Source organism: Ixodes scapularis, unplaced genomic scaffold (genome assembly GCF_016920785.2).
Source record: "Ixodes scapularis isolate PalLabHiFi unplaced genomic scaffold, ASM1692078v2 ptg000120l_1___fragment_3__unscaffolded, whole genome shotgun sequence".
Lineage (NCBI taxonomy): Eukaryota > Metazoa > Arthropoda > Arachnida > Ixodida > Ixodidae > Ixodes > Ixodes scapularis.
Window position 1 is genome coordinate 119,678 of NW_024609918.1, and position 20,673 is coordinate 140,350.

Sequence of the window (20,673 nt, forward strand, 5' to 3'; positions counted from 1 at the left end):
CATATTGACCTCACCATGTTGACGCCATCTTCTTCAATAGAGCGCGGGGCACAGTGCATCGTAAGTATACTAACAATAAACGAAGTGGCGTTTATTGTTAGTGCCCGATCTCTCCCGAAAGCATTTGTCGAAAAATGCGAGCTTGACCCATTTCGGCTTTTGTGCCTAGCTCGGCATATTCAGCGTGCATGCTGCATTGCAACTCCAGGTCAACGCTGACGCGGCGTTCGGTTATGTTAGCCGAGCGCTGAGTCATTGTTATTTCTTGTCACCGTCCGTGTAGTACTAAAGTTAACCACTTGGGGCGCCACGGTCTGATCTCCCCAATAGGGAAGCGTTGAGTTGGATGCATTATCCTGGCATTCAAGCTAGTACTTTACATAGAGCAGACATGTGTTCTTTTTTTATTATTAATCGGGAGTGGAACCTGAATAAGATGTGTCAAGCAACAGAAGAAGCTTGCATGACACCTCATATTGTTAAGGAAAAAAAAAGTGAAAGCCGTTTGAACTCCCTGTAACGCCGAATTAGAGCGCAGCTCTTGTGGAGGAGGAGGGAAGGGTACTGAGGGGTGGGTCAACTGACCGGGGGGGGGGGGGGTCACGTGACCTGGGGGTCTCGTGACGATGACAATGCCGATGATGTCATCACTGACGTCACTGATGACGTCATCAGTGACGATGATGATGCGGATACCGATGACGTCATTAGTGACGTCACTGATGACGTCACCAGTTATGATGACGATGCGGATGTCGGTGACGTCATCAGTGATGATGACGATGCGGATGCCGGTGACGACATCAGTGACGTCACTTATGACGTCATCAGTGATGATGACGATGCGGATGTCGGTAACGTCATCAGTGATCAGTGAGGATGATGATCACGATGCGGATGCCGGTGTCGTCATCAATGATGATGACAATGTGGATGCCGGTGACCTCATCAGTGATGATGACGATGGCGATGAGGATGCCGGTGACGTCATCAGTGACGATGACGTCATCGGGGGTCACGTGACCTCGGCGGGGGTCACATGACCTTGGGGGTCACGTGACCTCGGGGGGGTCATGTGCCCCCTCCGAGGTCACGTGACCCCGGGGGGGCTCGCGCGGTGCATTATGGGACATTTCCCACGATGCACCGCGCGGTTACGCCGACGCCGACGGCGACGCCGTTCAAGCCGGAAACGGGCGCCTAAGAGCTGCGCTCTAAAAAGTGAAAGCCGTTTACAACTCCCTGTAACACCGAATTAGAGCGCAGCTCTTGGAGGAGGACGAGGGAGGGGTACTGGGGGGGGGGGGGGGGGTGAAGTGACCTGGGGGGGTCACGTGACCTTGGGGCTTCACGTGACGATGATGTTATCAGTGACGTCACTGATGACGTCATCAGTGACGATGACAATGCGGACTCCGATGACGTCATCAGCGATGATGACGATGACGATGCGGATGTCGGTGACGTCATCAGTGATGATGACGATGACGATGCTGATGCCGGTGAGGTCATCGGTGACGTCACTGATGACGTCATCAGTGATGATGACGATACGGATGCCGGTGACGTCATCAGTGACGATGACGTCATCGGAAAGGTCACGTGACCTCGGCGGGGTGTCGCGTGACCCTGGGGGTGGTCACGTGACTTCGGGGAGTGTCACGTGACGCTGAGGGACCCAAGGTCACGTGACCTTGGGGGTCACGTTACCTTGGGATGACCTTGGGGTCACCTTGATTACGCCGACGACGACGGCGACACCGACGCCGACGCCGCTCAAGCCGGGAATGCGCCCCTAAGAGCTGTGCTCTAAAATGAAAGCCGTTTACAACTCCCTGTAACGCCGAATTTGAGCGCAGCTCTTGAGGAGGAGGAGGGAAGGGTACTGGGGGGGGGGGGGTCAGTTGACCTCGAAAGGGGGGGATCACATGACCTGGGGGGTCACGTGACCTGGGAGATCACGTGACCTCGGGGGGAGGGGTCACGTGACTTGGGGGTCATGTGACGATGACGTCATCAGTGACGATGACGATGCGGATGTCGATGACGTCATTGGCATCCGGATCGCCATCGTCATCATCACTGATGACGTCATCAGTGACGTCACTGATGACGTCATTGACATCCGGATCGCCATCGTCATAATCACTAATGACGTCATCAGTGACGCCACTGATGACGTCATCGTCATCCGTACCGTCATCGTCATCATCACTGATGACGTCATCGTCACGTGACCCCCCAGGTCACTTGACCCCCCCCCCCCCCCTAGGTCCTCCCGAAGGAACCCGAGTTCCTCCCGAGGTCCTCCCGAAGGAGCCCGAGGTCCTCCCGAGGTCCTCCCGAAGGAACCCGAGGTCCTTCCGAGGTCCTTCCGAGGTCCTCCCGAAGAAACCCGAGGTCCTTCCGAGGTCCTCCTGAAGGAACCCGAGGTCCTCCCGAAGGACCTCGGGTTCCTTCGGGAGGACCTCGGAAGGACCTCGGGAACCCGAGGTCCTTCCGAGGTCCTTCCGAGGTCCTCCCGAAGAAACCCGAGGTCCTTCCGAGGTCCTCCTGAAGGAACCCGAGGTCCTCCCGAAGGACCTCGGGTTCCTTCGGGAGGACCTCGGAAGGACCTCGGGTTTCTTCGGGAGGACCTCGGAAGGACCTCGGAAGGACCTCGGGTTCCTTCGGGAGGACCTCGGGAGGACCTCGGGTTCCTTCGGGAAAATTTACCCATAATGCGCCGCGCGGTTACGGCGACGGCGACGGCGACGGCGACGGCGACGCCGCTCAAGCCGGAAACGGGCGCCTAAGCTGCGCTCTAAAAAACACAGCAATCTTCTTGTTGCTTTTTGTGCTAACACGGCTGTGCGCTATCTTATTATGGTCGTAATTTTGGCACAGCAAAAGCTTATTCAAGACAGAAACGATACTTATATATGTAACTTATTAATTGTCGTTGCAGGTTCTACGACAAGGGTCATCGCGTCGTTGGTGTGGAGTTTGTCGAATCGGCTGCCAGGGGCAGTTTAGTCGAAATTGGCCTTCCTCTCGAAGAAGCCGAGTGCCCTGTACTCAAGTGGAAGATATTTCAGGTAGAGTTCCTATTCGTATGAAAAATTATATAGCACATTCCTTCCGAATAGATATGCCAGCCACGACAAAAGGAGTAATTTTTCGCATAAATGGATGGATGAATCAATCAACTAATCAATTCATGTTTTGTTGGCTTTAGGAAGGGATTGCACGAGCACGAAGTAAAAAAAAAATCTATGATTAAATAGTGGTGGTGGTGGAAAACCTCTTTATTGGTCCTGCGAAAACCCCTACCCCTCCGTCACCCCTTCACCAACACACCTACGCACAGTCTGCCGGTGAAGCAAGCGCCGGGTTCGCTGGACGAAACCCCTTTGTCCCTCCAAGTCCACACACATCACACCATCCTTGAAGTCCTCCGGCCAGTCCTGGGTCCCCGATGCCTCATGCCCCCGTTGTTCACAGTCCCACACAATATGCTGCAGCGTTGCCCGACTGTCCTTACATACCCTGCACAAGTCACTCTCAAAATTCCCTGGGTCCACATGTCTCCCCAACACCGGGGTATACACACACATCACCTGCAACTGCCTAAAAAGCACCGCATCCTCCCGACACAAATCCTTGAGGTTCCGGGAACCTCCTCCTATCCCGTCTGCAACATTCAAGATACTCTCCATAACCCACCGGCACATACGTCCCCTCCTGCGAAGCCCGGCCTAAGAGTCCTCGGGCGCAGCAGTCGGCCATATCATTCCCCACCTCATGTGCAGGGCTCCATATTAGTTCCACTTGTCCCTTCACGCTGATCAACCTCTTAGCCCTCTCACTCACCGTTCCATTCATGAAGCGCCTGACAACCCCCATTGCATCACTAAATACCTTCCTTACACCCTCGATAGAAATTGCCATTGCAGCCGCCACCTCCTCAATTTCTTCCGCACTGTCACATCTCAATCCCGACGCTGTAACCACCCTACCATCTTTACCCGCCACAACCACAGCCACCCCCCGGTCCCCATCAAAAGCTCCGTCCACATAAACACTACCCTCCTCCTTCCCATACAGCCTATACAGCGCCTGCGCCCTTGCCTGCCTACGCCCCTTATCCCGTTCTGGATGCATGTGCCTCGGCACCGGCCTAACCCTCAACCTCCTCATGTCCTCATCCTTAATCCTTTCCAATCCCCCCCTGCCAGCCTCAGCACCCACCCCCACCCTGCTCAACACCCTACGCCCCACCGCAGACCCCCTCAACCTCTCCGTCTGCGAGATCCTCTGCGCTTCTATCACCTCTTCCAATGTATTATGCACACCCAATCGCTCCATCATCTCCGTGCTAGTACATGCCAGCAACCCAATCGCCGCCTTATATATCCTACGTATCAGAGCATTAATCTTCCCTTTCTCCGTCACCCCCCACTTCAGATACCCAGCCACATACGCGATGTGGCTCATCCCAAAAGCCTGCACCAGCCTCAAAACACTCTCCTCCTTCATACACCTCCTCCTACTAGCCACCCTCCTAACCATCTGCATCGCTGCCCCGACCTTCCTTTGCAACTTATCCAACATCACGCCATTACCCCTAGCCTCCTGTAACCACAGTCCCAACACTCTCAGCTCCTTAACTCTAGGTATCATTCCCCCATTCGCCCTCAACTCCACATCCTGCCATCTCCTACTCCTCGGCCCCACCACAACATACGCCGACTTCTCATGATTGCACTCCAACCCTGTACCCGCCAACTCTTCCTCAATAGCATCAATTCCTCGTTGCAACGTATCTCTAGTCTCCTCCACGCCCTTACCAACACACCACAACGTCAAGTCATCCGCATAAATGGAGTGACCGATCCCTTCTCTCGTTAACCTCTTCCCCACCTTTGCCATGACCAAATTAAACAACATTGGCGAGATAACCGCGCCTTGCGGCGTACCTATACATCCCAACCCCCTCTTCCCAACCTCGTACTCCCCAGCAACCAATTCCGCGCTCCTCCCAGTCAAGAAGCTCCTCACATACTCATAGCTCCTCTTCCCCAACCCCAACTCCGACATTCTTTCTAATATGGCCGAATGCTGCACCCTATCAAAGGCACTCTTGAGATCCAATCCCAACACAACCCCCACTTTCCTCGACTGCACAACCTCATGCTTAAGTAACAACATTGCATCCTGTGCACACAACCCCTCCCTAAATCCGAACATAGTATCACTAAACACCCCCCTCCCTTCCAGAAAATTATTCCACCTTCGCAATACCACGTGCTCCAAAACCTTACCAACACACGACGTAAGCGAAATCGGTCTCAAATTCTGCACCCCCACCGGTTTATTCGGCTTAGCCAACAACACCATCCTAGCCGTTTTCCATTCTTCAGGCACCTCCCCGCTCTCCCAACACCTATTAAACAGCCCCGTGAGCACCTCAACAGCTTCTTCCCCCAAGTTACGCAGCATATTGTTACTAACCCCATCCGGCCCTGACGCAGACCTCGTTTTCACCCTCTGCAACGCCGCCCTCACTTCCCACGTCTCCACAGCCCTATCCAGATCCTCATTCACCTCCCCCTTATAGCCCGGAAAATTCACTCCCCCCACCCTAGGAAGGTACTTGTCCATCAGAGCCCTCCTAAACCCCTCCTCCCCCAATTCCTTCCTAGCTCCATACAGAGCCTCACCTAACCTTCCCCTTTGATAACTACGAGTCCGCGTCCCATCCAATAAATGCCTTAACAACCTTCATGTTCGAGGACTGTTTTTCAACTTTTTAAGAGTATACCCAAGTCTACGTCCGAGTGATTTGATTTGTGAAATATAAGCTGACTTCATGTCAATGCGGGGCCACATTCCATGTTGAAAGAGTAAAGCAAAAAGGCCGCAGACCAATTTTATTGTCCGTGAACATAAAATGGAATTCTGCTGAGTAGCAGGTGAGAATAAATTACAACGTTGGGAAACCTTTTACAGAAACAGAATATTGTAAACTAGATGTCTATGCAAAAGGCGGGAAAGACCAAGAGTATCAGAAGGTGACCACAATCATAATTGTGGCGAGCCCTTAGAATAGGGCGGTCACTGCATCACCTAGCCACACTTTTATTTTGATCTCTAGTACATAAAGCTACATAAATAACTAAGGTTAAGCATTTATTAGTGCAAAGACATGTTAGCTACGCCTTAGAAGCATCGTCACCACAGGTGGAAAGGATGTTGACGATAATTATGACGATGGGTAACATAAGGTTGGGACCTTCTATGTGGAATATTTGCTAAACGCACACGATAAAAATATGTTATTACCTAGCATTCAACGTGGGAAGCCGCCTTACGAATATTATAAGAACACGTTATAGCAACACCCTTATGACGCTAATGAGTACAGTGAAAAAGGAAGGTGCTGACACTTTAGGGACATTTTTCTCATAAAATATTACGTCTAATACCTTGTTCATACTGTTTCACTGTATTTTATACTGTGTTTACTAGGAAATACCAAGACAATCATCTACGAGTGGCCGACTACGCAATTATGAAGGTTGCACTATAGGTTCCTTGGTTCTCGTAAATACTTTACGTGGATACGCACCTTCCGCGGATGCATCTTTAACACAGAACTTCCGCGAATGGATCTTTAAATTAGGCGCGCTGGTAGTACATGCAGTAATAATGCAATGGTCACACAACCAGTTTTATTAAACCACCACTACCGCTATGCATCGTGGGACCTGTCATAGCCTCCTCTATATATACTCACAAAGCCTGGCAGTTTGACGACGGAGCCATAGAGTGCCCGGTCGCGCAGACATGAAGCGTGAGGATCTGGTAGCGCAGAGCATACCTCGGGGAACCTGGTCTTCAGTGCACATCTTTTGCAGCGGCGAGGACCCTAAACATGATTTTAAAAACCGACGAGAAAAGAAGCGGTGCCGCGAGGAACGCGAGGAGCACGCGCGGACATCCCATCGCTCCGGAGAAGTGTGTTTTGGCGTCCGCCGCAGCGGGGCGTCCGTCACGTGGCTCTCCTAAAGCCGCTTTATCCTGGGAAAAGTGGCGCCATTCATTGTTGTGGGCATGCTCGAGGCACGTGCCGCGCGCCACTTCTGGTGAATTCATGGCGTCTGAAGTCCAGCTCAGTGCTGCGCTCTGCCGCCGTGATCTTCCCAAGGGCTGCACGTTGCACGTGCCTCGTGCATCCACGCACCTTGCGCTACTTTTGAAACATGAAGGGGCTTTAGGTTCTCCTCTCGTTTGTTGTCTGTTGCTCTGCCTTTTCAAGTTCGGCGGCTGCGTCTCGTGGCGATCTGCCAGGCTTTGTCAGAATAGAGGAGGTGGTGGTGGTGATGTCCCGCGTGCAGTCTTTCTGCACGCGGGACATCTCCGCTGAAGATCAGCGCGAGCAGAGTTACGAGGCGGTGGTGGTGCTGGTGCGCAAACTGTCAACAAGCTACTGGAGATGGGTATCAGCGCAGTCAAGACCCTTCAAAAATGGGTGTTCTCCTTTACTTTAGCACACCCTCCCACACGCTTTTCAGACCTTTCAAAAATGAAGGGTGTTCCTTGGAGCAGCACCTTATTTTGTGATTAAGGGTAAACCTTTAGAAATAAAGGTGATAAATGGATAAATTAATTGGTATGTCTTTGAAACACTGTTTTGGCATCCTGTCAAGTATTTCAGTGTATAGGTGGCTCGCACATACGCAGTCCTCTTCTCGGAACTGGTTCGTTGCATCTATACTGAGAAAGTCGTGTCTTCTTATACTCCACGTTTCTTCACAGACTCCGGATAAGAGGTTCCGAATATTTGTCTGCAATGTGCTCGACTTTAACAAGTAAGTGCTCTACCACTCTTACACTTACTGTGTTATAGCTCAAGGTCGGAGAAAATCTCTACTAGGAAAAATTATCAGACCTCTGTGAATCCACACTATACAATCACCGCAACAGCTGCGACACCTCATCAGGGGCTTTGTATCTTGCAGTAAACGTGTAATGACCTCATGATGAACTTGTGATGACGTTGTGAATAATCTGGCTATGCCTCGTGACACAACTGCGCGCGTGCGGCAACAAGTTTATTTATTTATTTACTTATTTATGTATTTATGTTATTTTCCTCAAAAATGAGAGGTGGGCATTGCGCAGCAAAGCAGCAAAAATTCCAAAAACCTGTAAACAAAATACATAAAAATACAAAAATACAAAATACAAAAGCACACAAATTTACGCATGAATTTCATCATTATGAAACTCTGACTAATCCAGCGCTATAAGAGCTTCTTTGAATTTATTCAAGTTCCTAAGCTGCGCTATGTTTTGAGGAAGATCGTTCCAATTTTTGGCTGTTTTAATAAAAAAGGAATTTGCTAATCGATCTGTGTTTGGGTTAGGATTTGACACTTGTTGGGTGTTGCTAATGAGACTTGAAAAGTGCGAACGGAGCGTGATGTAATGGTTGGGTGACAACGTGATTTAGCAGTTGGGTGACGCAGGTAAAGGACGAGAAGTCGGAGTATGCGAATCTTACAGCACGATTTTGAATGGCTTCCAACTTTTCGATAAGATAATTTTGGTATAGATCCCATATCGCTGCGGCATATTCTAGTTAGGGCGGATGTGTGTTGTATAGGCGAGCAGTTTCAAGTGAGGAGGAGCGAATTTTATGGTACGTTTTAGATAATCAAGGGATTTACTTGCGGTGGAAATTACACTGTTTATGTGGTTGGACCATGAAAAGTATTTACTGAAGTCCACGCCTAGGTATTTGTAAGTACAAGCTGATTGTAGGACAGAACTACCGATGGAGCAATTATAAGTAAATGGATTGGTGTGCTTGTGAAAGGAGACAAGTTTACATTTTGAAACATTTAAGGAAATTTGCCATTTATTACACAATTTTTTTATAACTGAAAGGTCTGCCTGCAATGTTACTTGGTCGTCGTAACTGTTAATTTTGGAATATAAGACGCACTCATCGGCCAAAGAGGAGGATGTTATTAGATACACAGAGTGGCAAATCATTAATGTATATCAAAAAGAGAAGAGGGCCAAGCACGTTGCCTTGAGGGACACCCGAGAGAACGGGGCATGTGTTAGAGGGGGTGCCATTTACGATGACGAACTGATTTCTGTTAGAAAGGAAGTTGTTAATCCAGGATAACACCAACGGGTCTAGGTTAAGCAGGGCAAGTTAGTCGTCGATGCGGGACTTTGTCGAACGCTTTTTCGAAATCAAGAAAAATGGTGTCTGTCTGTGTGTTATTGTGGAAATTAATATGTAGGTCGTAAAGGAATCCGGCTAGTTGTGTTTCACAAGATAGACCCCTACGGCAACCGTGTTGTGAAGGGTGTATGAAGTTGTTGCGCTCTAGGTGATTGACACTTTTTGTGAAAATTATGTGTTCCAAAATTTTTGACGGCACGCTTGTCAAATATATGGGCCAGTAATTATATGGTGAAGACCTGGCACCGGATTTGGGGATTATAATGATCTTACCTAACTTCCACTGAACGGGTACGTGACCTGTTTCGAGCGATTGAGAGAACAGTAAGGCGAGAGTGTCGCTGCTTACCACCTTTGTGTTTTTCAGTATTTTGCAGTTAGTGTTGTCTGGTTCAGCAGCTGATGAAAGTTTCATAGTGTTAATCACACTGACTATGTCGTTGTAGTTAACTACAACGGCGTAGTCAGTTAACTACAACGGCATTGTCAATGTTGGAGACATAGCTTCAGGAATCACTCTGTCGGTAGCAGTTGGGGGGGGGGGGGGGGGGGGGTCAGGCTGCGCTCTTGCGTAAAAACGGAGCAGAACGCATTCTTTAACGTATTTGCACATTCACTGTTACTTAAGGGCTCATCGGAATTACCATGTAAGTAGATTGAAGTTACGGCTGAAGGGTTTACAGTTTTCCAAAACCTTTTGGGGCTATTCTTAAGCATACTGGGTAGAGGGGTTCCAAAAAGGCTCTGCTTATCTTTGCGAACTGCATTTGTAAAATGTTTTTCTGCTTCATAATTGAGTAGCCACGTAGCAGATATGTTTTTTGCTTTGGCTAATCTAAATAAACGCTTTTTTCGTTGTTAATTTTTCTAATTGCATTGTTAAATCATGTGGTAGGTGATTTGCTTTTACTGGTGATGGTTGGTATAAATTTATCTACTAGCTCGTTCAGTTTGTTACAAAATAGGTACCACTTTTCATCGACATCGCGATGGTGAAAACTTCGCTCGTATGAGAAATAGAAGTTTTCAAGTTCTCTGTTTATGACTTTGTGATTTCCGCGGTCATAAATATTGATTTGCTTGGTTATGGGTTCCTCGTTCTAAAGAAATAATTTGAAAGTAGCCAGAATTACTTTATGGTCGCTTAGTTCTTTAACGTAATACAGGGATTGCAAGTTGCTTGGGTTTGTCATGAGTATTAAGCCTAGTATGTTCGAATTATGCGCAGTCTGTCTTGTTGTTTGCGTGATCATTTGAGTGAGTTGGTAGTTCTGTATGTAGTTTAAAAATTCACCATTCTTTAGAGCTGACACGAGATACATCTGACCAATTTATGCTTGGATAGTTGAAGTCACGGCAGATTATAAATTGTACTCTTGGGTACTTTATATGCAAGCAGTCTAAAAGCGTCATTAAATTGTCTTGCAAATTCGGAGTCCTGCTTTGGCGGGCGCGAGCCCACACCTAAAACGATAAGATTACGTGGACCTTCGCATGCTATTCCCGTTCCGAGTCGAGTTTTGCGTGTTTCTCCAACTTTCCATTTTAATCATATCATACAAACCAGTCCCATGACCCGTATTCAACACTTCTATAATACCCTCAGGGGAGCAGATATTGATGTTTTTAACCCAAATTTCGTAGCTTTTAAGACTTTTGTAACTAACCTGTGAACATTTTGTTGTGCATCATTACCAAGGCGTCAAGCTGTTCATGAGCACAAAAAATAAATAAACAAATGAATGAATGAATGCTATCAAGACCATTTCTAAAGGGCTGTCAACGTCCACTCTATGATGACGGATTGCATTTTTTATCGCGATTAAGACACCCCCACCTGTCGTTGATGTGCAGTCTTGTCGATATAAAAGAAACTCGGGTAGGAGCGGGGTAATTTCCAAGCCTGTGATAGCATGCGTTTGCCACGTTTCTGTAAGTATAACAATGCCACATTCAGATGATTAGATTCGATTACATATTTGTTCTTGTTTTGGCGTGACATTCCGAATGTTCGAAAAAAGGGCTGAAAATGAGCTGTCATTTGTGTTGCAGTGCGTTTTATTTATGCTTATCTGAGCACACTGAGGTACGTTTTGTGCTCCGTAAAGTATACGCTGAGTAGGGCATGCGGTGAGACTCGGGTGGCATGATGCGCCTTCACAGCAAATGCGGCCATCTATAGATGGCCGCAGTTGCAATGAAGTCTCGCGTGACTCCCTCTATAGAGGGCGCCACGCGAGACTGAAATGCGTAGCTTTCTTCAACAGATGCATTTTTTTAGGCAGCGCGTTGAAACAGCTGACGTGATTCTAGCGCGCTCGATTACGAATCAACGAACTCGGAACCGAATCCTAGGAAAACCGCGGCCGGTTTGGGGTATTTCCCTTTTCAAGCACTTGGTGATATGGACGGCTAATGCCCTACGTTCCTCGGAACGTGTGTACGTGTGTGATTGTGTGTGCATGTATGTATGCGTGTTTGTGTGTGTGTGTGCGTGTTTGTGTGTGTGTGTGTGTGCGCGCGCGTGTGTAGGGGGAGCCCAACGTATAGGAAATATACACTGGCAGCCATAGCTGTGTGCGCGAATGCTGAGCGCGTGCTGATGTTGAGCTTCCACAGTTCACTTTTACAACGTGCATTCCACATCCTCACAATCGCCGGTCTTATCAGCCTACTAATGTCAGTTCATTCTGAGCTTGCGCTGTAAACGGCGCCCTCAAATATGACGTCCAGTGAATACCCCCTTTTCGGAAGAGGGAGCTGAATAGCCTGGCTATGAGAACCCCCCCCCCCCCCCTCTCCCCTGAACTTGAGGTTTTGTGCTGTACATTGACACTAATGCGCATACCATGGTGTTACGTAACGCAACGCCTGCGGTGTACAGCACGTTTTTTCTCCTTGAGCACAAAACCGATTGTCACAACTTTTGGCCTACAAGTGTTCCATGCGTGTTCTATAAAATGACCTCCTTTCTGGAAGCAGAGGTTCATTAAAAAGGATATAATGTACGGCGCAGCTTGCCGGGAACTCTTAGTTTCCTGATTAGAATACAAACGAACATATTAGAAATTCTGCAGTGGTTAGGGTCAAGTGTAGTTTATTTATTTATTCTTGTTTCTAATAGCACAGCAGTAATCCTGTCCACAAGCCTGCATGTTATAGCTAAGGGACAGATGAGCTGGCCAAGTTACTTTTGTTTTGAAACTAAATTACAATCCTAATTACTTTGCCTGAAACAACCAGATTGTAATGAAATTGCATTACAAATTACCAGGGTGGAAATTTAAATAATTACAATTACCAAGTTACTTTTATAAAGTAATGACGTAACTTGCAAGTTACTTTTCCATTGTGATATGAAAAAAAGAGTATTCATACCAATTATTTTATTTTCTGTAATTACACATAACTACAGGCCACTGGTATACAAAGCGTTTGCCTGCTTTGCTTCCCCTTCTCCGATATAGTTTTACAAAGAAAACGAAAAAGAAATGTTTAGTACCTGCCCAATAGTTCTCTTGCGACTAAAAATAGCATCACAATTGAGGAAACAGACGGCAGTAGATGCACACTTGTGAAAACTTGTTCTGTTTAACTCCTGCTGCACAAGAATGTGGCGTCTCTTCGAAGTATTCGGGAGCACAACCTGCTTCGGGGCTACTGGCCCGCTCTGCTAAAGCCCCTTCCATATTATGGCACCCTTTCACCGCCATGTCGGTCGATCCTTGCATCCGGAATTCCTGGCTAGTTCGAAACTTGTGCTTGAAAAAGAAGAAGCAGCTTGTTCCTCCACGTGACGCCTTTTCGAGAAACGCTGGAACCGTGAAGACGTGTGGGTTTAGGATAAAATAGCATCTGCAGAAAAAAAAAGCAGTTGTTTCTGGTTTCTGTAAGACACTAGATTCGTGCAAGGAGCAGACGCAACAGAGTCTTGCCACGGACCTCCTTACCATAATGGTCTCAGAAAAAAAGAAAATCAATCACTTCGATTTTCTTTATATCAAATTCCTCTTTTTTTTTTTTTTAGTACAGTATCATTGTGTGTCCGAGCGCTCGTACTCGAGCTATTTACACTTCTACTCAAAAGGTTGGGTGTCTTCGAAATGTGTCCCTTTATAAGTTACCTAATGCATTGCTTCTTTTATTTATTGTGTATTTTTTTTTACTTTTCGCTTGGACTCAATTGTTTTTTGTGTGTAAAAAGAAAGTTGCCCATTAGATTTCCAGATGCACAAAATATACATGAAGCTAAAAAGCGATTAATAAATTTAAATAAATTAGCTCCCCAGAGTAATCTCTTAAATTACTAAATTTTCTAACTCAAAAAGTAATGAATTACATTACTAATTAATGCAAAAGATACGTAATTTTTGTGATTGCATTGCATTAGTTTAATTACATTACTGCCGTACCACTGCTGTCGGATAGTGCTTATAAGATTAATAAAGATAAATATTTCTTATGAACAATTTTGTCTTGCTTATAATATTTCTGCATCTCTTGGCTTTCATTGCTGAGCCGAACCTGCTTGATCACGGCCGCTTCACTGCGGTTTGACGCGTTCACTGAGCAGATGCGTAGAAACAGACATCCAGCTGAACTGCAATTGGCGAAAGTGTGCAGGCGAGCTGGGTATAGGAAACGTCATAATCTGAACCCTGAGACACGTACAGTCTCCGGCGACATGAAAGACCCACTGGGAGCGCGTGGCCGAGGCGGTGGCTGGCTGGGGCGCTGCGAGCGCTCCGGGCAGTTCCGATCTGCTTCGAGGGGAGGACGCTCACTCGGGGCTCAGCTAAAGCGCGCGCTTATCAGTTTGTGCTAAGCCCCGAGTGAGCGTCCTCCCCTCGAAGCAGAATGGAATTGCCCAGAGCGCTCGTAGCGCCCCCGCCAGCCACTGCCTCGGCCACGCGCTCCCAGTGGGTCTTTCATATCGCCGGAGACTGTACAACTGAAGTAATCGCCAAGACGACACTAAAGTTTCCCGAGCTCGTAGCTGCTAAAATCACTGAATTAGTCGCTGGAGGCGTGGAACAGCAGTCAGGATCGAGCCACGAACAACGCTCTTTGATAACGACATCCCTACCTCGTTGCACGCAGGCGCTTGTCCGCCGCTCGGCCACCAACACGGCGATGTCGCCCCTGGTGAAACTTCAATTATACAACGAGTACCCAGACGACGCCATGCGCCGCGACGACACCGAAATACCGAAAAACACCGATTCCGAAAAAAAAAAATAATAAACTCCGAAAAATACTCTACCGAACTTGAAGGAAAATAAACCCGGAAAACAAAGAACCCTGTGATTAACTTGCAGGTCAAAGCAGGCAGTCTAAACAAAACAGTTTATTTGCGCGTTTTTTTTTTGTGAAGTAGAGGGGGGAGGAGGGGGGAGGGAAGAGGGTTTGTGAGCGTGAGCTTCCCCATCACCCATTTCGCGGCTTCAAACTTCTTTAGCGAAAATCGTTGTTGGGCTAGTTGGTTCATGGTTCGCGAACTAAACCCACCTCAGCGGAACTTGGAGCCAGACGGGACTCCTTCCGGACTTCATGACCCCGTCATGGTGCTCAGAAAAACCGGCAGTTCTAACCTAGCACCTGCTCTGTCATAGCGTTCGGATGACATTAGTGAGTCACCCCTTGTAAATATTTCTGTTTTATTTACTAACATTAGAAGCGTTATGCGTAACCGCGATGACTTGTCGTCCATTGTGGACTCATCAGACGCGGATGTTGTTGTTCTCACCGAGACCTGGTTGTCAAGCAAAATACGTAACGATGAAATATTAAACTGTCATAAACGTTTCAATTTTTACCGTCATGACAGAGGCGAAAAAAATGGCGGTGGCGTATTGGTCGCGGTGGCGGAAAACGTATTATCATTTCAAATCAGTATTGTTTCTGAACTGGAGCTTCTATGGGTTTGTCTTCAGTTAAAAACAAAAAAATATATTTTAGGCGTTTGTTATCGCCCTCCTTCAAAAAGTGCCACTTTTGTTACAAGCCTACACGACGCCATTAACGGAGTCATGATCCGTTTTCCCAATACGCCAATAATGCTGCTGGGTGATTTTAACTACCCCGCCATAGTATGGTCAGATATGGGTGCTAGCCTCAGTCCCTTTTCTTCAGAGAGTAGTGAGTTTTTGAACTTGTGCTTGGACTTTAGCTTTTCACAAATTGTTACGAAACCGACGCGTATTACAACTACAACTGCCTCTGTTTTAGACCTTATATTAACAACATCGCCCGAGCTTATTACTTCATTGACTTACACGCCTGGTATTAGTGATCATTCCTTGTTGCATTTTATATTAAACATTCCCAGTTCCCGCAAATCAAAACAAATAAAGCAAATACACGATTATGCTAGAGCGGACTTTGATATGATTAACAATGAAATGAGTCTCTTTTTAGATCGCTATACGCACTGTTTTGCCGAGCGCTCAGTCGCAGACAACTGGCGTTTATTCAAAGATAAGGTGGTATCACTGATGAAGGCACATGTACCTCTTCGCAACATAACGTCGTCACCTGAATCGCCATGGTATACCGTGACTCTGAAAAGGCTCTCAAATAAAAAAAAGCGTTTGTTTCGTGCTGCCAAGCTGAAGGATGACGTACAGCATTGGGCAGCGTACCAGCTAGCTGCGGGCGTGTACAAAAATGCTGTTGTAGAGGCTAAAAGCTCATTTTTTAATATTCTGTTACCATCTATGCTAATAAACAACCCCCGTCAATTTTGGAAAGTTGTTAACCCCACTGAAAGCTCCGATGTTGCGCTTAGAATGGCTGACGGAGTAGATGTACCAAATGATCAGTGTCCTTTTGTTTTAAATGATGTTTTTGTCAAAGCGTTTTCGTGCCCTGTTACCTCCAACTTTACCGCAGCTCCAGTTTGTAACTTTTTGCCAATGTATCCTGTCATTATAGAATCTGAAGGGATTGCTAACATAATTGAAAATCTTAAAACCTCTTCGGCAGCCGGCATCGACAATGTAACTGTTAAGTTTCTAAAGAACACTAAAACGTATTCAAGCATTATTCTATCTTATCTTTTTTCCCAGTCTCTCGAACAAGGAATATTACCCAGTGACTGGAAGGTGGGGAAGGTGATTCCAATTCATAAAGGCGGCGATAAACATAATCCTATTAATTTCCGCCCGATCTCTCTAACGAGCATCCCTTGCAAAATTCTTGAACACGTAATATATTCGCATCTTGTTAATTTTCTTGACTCCAACTCTTTTTTCAACACAGCTCAACATGGTTTTCGAAAGTTTTATTCCTGTGATACCCAACTGCTAACATTAACTCATCATCTTCACCTCACTCTAGACCGGGGTTCTACGACTGACTGCATATTCCTGGATTTCTCAAAAGCTTTTGACAAGGTTTCTCACCAGCTACTTCTTCATAAACTTAGTAACCTTAATATAGATCCCAATGTCCTCACATGGATAAAATCATTCCTAACGAATCGCTTCCAATTTGTTCGAACTAATGACACTAATTCTTCGCCCTCGCCTGTTAACTCCGGTGTCCCTCAGGGCTCCGTACTCGGACCACTCTTATTTCTTATTTATATCAATGACCTTCCTGTGCATGTTTCTTCCTCTATTAGTTTATTCGCTGACGATTGTGTAATTTATAAAGAGATAGTTAACGACTCTGACATTTCCGCCCTTCAGGTTGATATTAACAACATCTGCAAATGGTGCAAGGAATCGCTCATGGAGCTTAACATCACTAAATGTACATCTATGAGAGTATCTCGTCATAACAACACTTGTCCTTCCTACTCTATTAACAATTCTACTTTAGTTTGTGTGTCCTCCTATAAATATCTCGGCATTCACATAACCAACGACCTCTCCTGGAATATCCACGTCCAATATGTCACTAACAACGCAAATAGGCTTTTGGGCTATCTCAAACGTAACTTTTCGCTGGCTCCTCTTTCGTTAAAACTTCTCCTCTATAAAACCCTAGTTCGTCCTAAACTGGAATATGCAGCTTCTATCTGGAGCCCCGGTATCACCCTTGCATCAGCTGTCGAATCTATTCAGAATCGTTCTGCCCGTTTCATACTCTCGAACTATCATCGTACAGCCAGTGTAACTTCCATGAAATCGTCCCTCTCCTTACCTGATCTCTCTCTCCGAAGAAAAATATCTCGTCTATGTTTATTTCACAAGATTTATTACTCTAACCCCGCTCTCCGTCAAGCATTGTTTTTAGAACCATCGTACATATCATCACGTGTAGACCATGACCTAAAGGTAGGGATTCCCCATTGTAGCACATCCACTTTTAATGCTTCTTTTCTACCCCAAACCTCCATTGATTGGAATCGCCTTCCCGCACATATAGTCTCAATAACTAACACTGTTTATTTTAAAAATGCTATTACCAACTTTTTAACAGATGATGCGTAGCGCGTGTTTTTGCTGTGTGTGTGTGTTTGTGTTTTTTTTTTTGTATTTTTGCCTCGTTCAACTATGTTATTTTTATCTGTCGACCGCCCACTCCCCTCTGTAATGCCTTCGGGCCCTGAGGGAATAATAAATGAAATGAAATGAAATGGTAATGAGTAAAAACTCTTGTATCTCGTCTCGAAAAAGCCGTATTACGCTCATGTTATAACATTCGTCGTCATGTTTTCAGTGCTTCGAGTCGGGCATCTCAGTGTCTCAGACCAATTTTAATATTTTCATAAGTTGGGAGAAAAAAAAAAACACGTTATTGGACTTCGCATTTTGGCCAAACAGTTCACACGTTTATATTAGTGTGTTGAACCAACATTGAGGCAATTCTTTGACTGCCAAGATTTCGCCAGAGTAATGCTTCTTTTATTTCTGCTATCCATACTTATTGTGCTTACACGATGCGGTTTTCTTTTGGTTTTGATTGCTGAAAGTTATACGCCTGAAAACTGCGAAAACTCAGATTTCGAAAAAAAAAACTATTTCTGCTATTTTTTTGTTCTTGTTGTTTTGTTTGCTGATCGCTGTTTCTTCAAAAAAAGGCATCTTTTCTTGAGACAGAGCCCCTCGTCAAGAAAAACATTTTGATTTTATGCCTTTACAGGCTAATGCCTACATCTGTGTCTGGTGATGCCGGACATGATATAAGACATATCGCATCGTTTATTGATTGATTGATTGATTGATTGATTGATTTGTCACTTTTTCCCTATTTGACATTATTTTCTAGATCGTGTGCAGGAGAAATGGACATTGTGTGGGACATAGGAGCCTTGAGCTCAATTAAGGAGTCGGACAGAGACAGGCAAGCCGGCCTTTCGTTGTGGATTAAAGAGCGAGAATCGCTTCTCCAATAGATGCAATCGATTCAGAGACTGTCGTGCCCGGAACATGTGCGTAGACGGTCTTCGTATACGACCACTGTGGCGGGACCGTCCCATGAGGTAGAAACCCGCCTCAGACGGTTTGCTGAATCATCGAACAATGGACAGTCTGCAAACACTAGGGAGTTTTAAGGAACCATTTTTGCACATCCTATACGGCACGGTATAAGCCGTCCGGTACGAACTGCGCAGGCGAGTGTCTTCTGCTGTAGCGCATGCGCAATTCGCACCGGAGGCCCCATCGTACCACATCGGACGTGCGAGGACTGTACCCTAGAACTCCCTGGCGTCGGCGGACTGTCCCTTGTTCGGTGTTTTGAGCAGTGTGAGGCGCCGCTAAGCAGAGGGACCGCAGATTTTGAGGTATTGACCTAAAGCCTGGGAAACACTGCTGTGTAGCCTTGCCGGGAGCATTTCCACGAATCTGGTCGGTCGTAAGAACAGCTCAGCACTCTGGCAAGGGACGTAATATTCCGAGAATCGTCACGCGCAATTTCGCGAGCTCTACCGGAGACATAACTACAAATGGCACTGCCAGGACTAATGCTTACGCTCCGGTGAAAAGTAATATTAATAGGGAGTTTTCGTAGATCGTTTTCGCCATCCCGCAAGGCCCTCCGCAACCCGCTACGATAACGGGAACTCCGCAGTCAAGGCTATCGGCGCGCAGGCGCAGTAGCAACTTCTTCGTCGCGGAACGCTTAGCGGAGGGGGCAGCGCGGTCTACGAAAACTCCCTAGCATCTTGTTAGCGTAGCAGCTTGGGCGAGTTGGTTGCTCATATGAACACACACTACAGCGCATACTGCAAAAGTACATTTACCGCTCATTCACACTGGAAGCGGATCCGCGTTCGCAAAGCGGTTGCGAATGCTGTTGTATAAAGATCCAGTACAATTGCGCTCGCACTCGATGTCATCAAGTGCGCGTGCAATTGTACTGGATCTTTATACAACCGCGTTCGCAACCGCTTTGCGAACGCGGATCCGCTTCCAGTGTGAATGAGTGGTCACACCGTACACTCACTCTTTACACAGGAAACAGAAAGGAAATATTCGAACGAACCATTCTGACTGACAACTCGTTTTTATATACTTTGTCTTCTTCTACGTCTGGAACTACCGAATTTCCCGAATCACGCGCACCAATCTCCTAGACGCCAAGAAATGTTTCTTATTTTTCTGTCATTTTGAAAGATGGTGTACAAATACAGTTTCTATGATTCCTGACGATATGTTCGGGTTCAATAATTTCTCTAGTTAATTGATTACTGTGCCTACCTGAAGTTGTACAACAAAGGGGGTGAACCTCGCACCTACAATCACGGCAAAAATTCGTCGTTAGTTGTTTATACAGCAGGAGTTTAGTCTGCCAGAACATGGCGACATTGTTACCCACTGTAGATGAGCAGTTTAGCCAGTGCGGTACAACCGCTAGCCTGGGGTCTCTAACGTGCACCACGCAGTAGTGATACACGACCGCACGCCGGTACGATGCTCATCCAGATCGAAACGGGCAGGGGTGGGGATTGAACCCAGGATCCCTGGGTTCCGCAGCGCGAGCTTTCGCTCCACGTGCTCCGAGCTGGTGTGCGCTAGCCCACTCGGCCACCGATCCCCCAATCACGGCAGTGTATGCCTGTATTAGTACACCATCTTTGAACCTGACAGGAAAAGAGAAAACTTTTTTTGGCGTCTAGGAGAACACTGTAGTCTAGGAGATTGGTGCGCGTGATTCGGAAAATTCGGTAGTTCCAGACGTAGAAGAAGACAAAGTATATAACAAAACGAGTTGTCAGTCAGAGCAGTTCGTTTGAATTTCATCTTTCTTTTTCGTGTGTAAGGAGTGAGTGTACGGTGTGAGTACTTTTGCAGTGTGCGCTGTAGTATGTGTTGATAGTAATATATTATTTCCATGATCGCAACGTTTACGATTTTTTAATAAATGTTTTGACCTTATAACGCAGATATGTGGCCGTGATGAAGTCGCTGCTGGCACCGAACTTTTCCTACGGTTTGTGGTCCGTAGTTTATGATGGTCAAATATCAAGAGGTAAAAGT

At 46.5% G+C, this 20,673-nt stretch overlaps 1 protein-coding gene across 1 annotated transcript in view; it reads left to right on the forward strand.

Moving 5' to 3' along the window:
- Positions 1–20,673, forward strand: part of LOC120850756 (thiopurine S-methyltransferase) — a 43,767-nt gene that overhangs the window by 10,375 nt on the left and 12,719 nt on the right. Inside the window, exons 3-6 of the mRNA XM_042287674.1 lie at positions 2,948–3,077; positions 7,801–7,853; positions 18,461–18,535; positions 20,580–20,665. Coding sequence (XP_042143608.1) covers positions 2,948–3,077; positions 7,801–7,853; positions 18,461–18,535; positions 20,580–20,665 — 344 coding nt within the window. The remainder of the gene's footprint in view (positions 1–2,947; positions 3,078–7,800; positions 7,854–18,460; positions 18,536–20,579; positions 20,666–20,673) is intronic.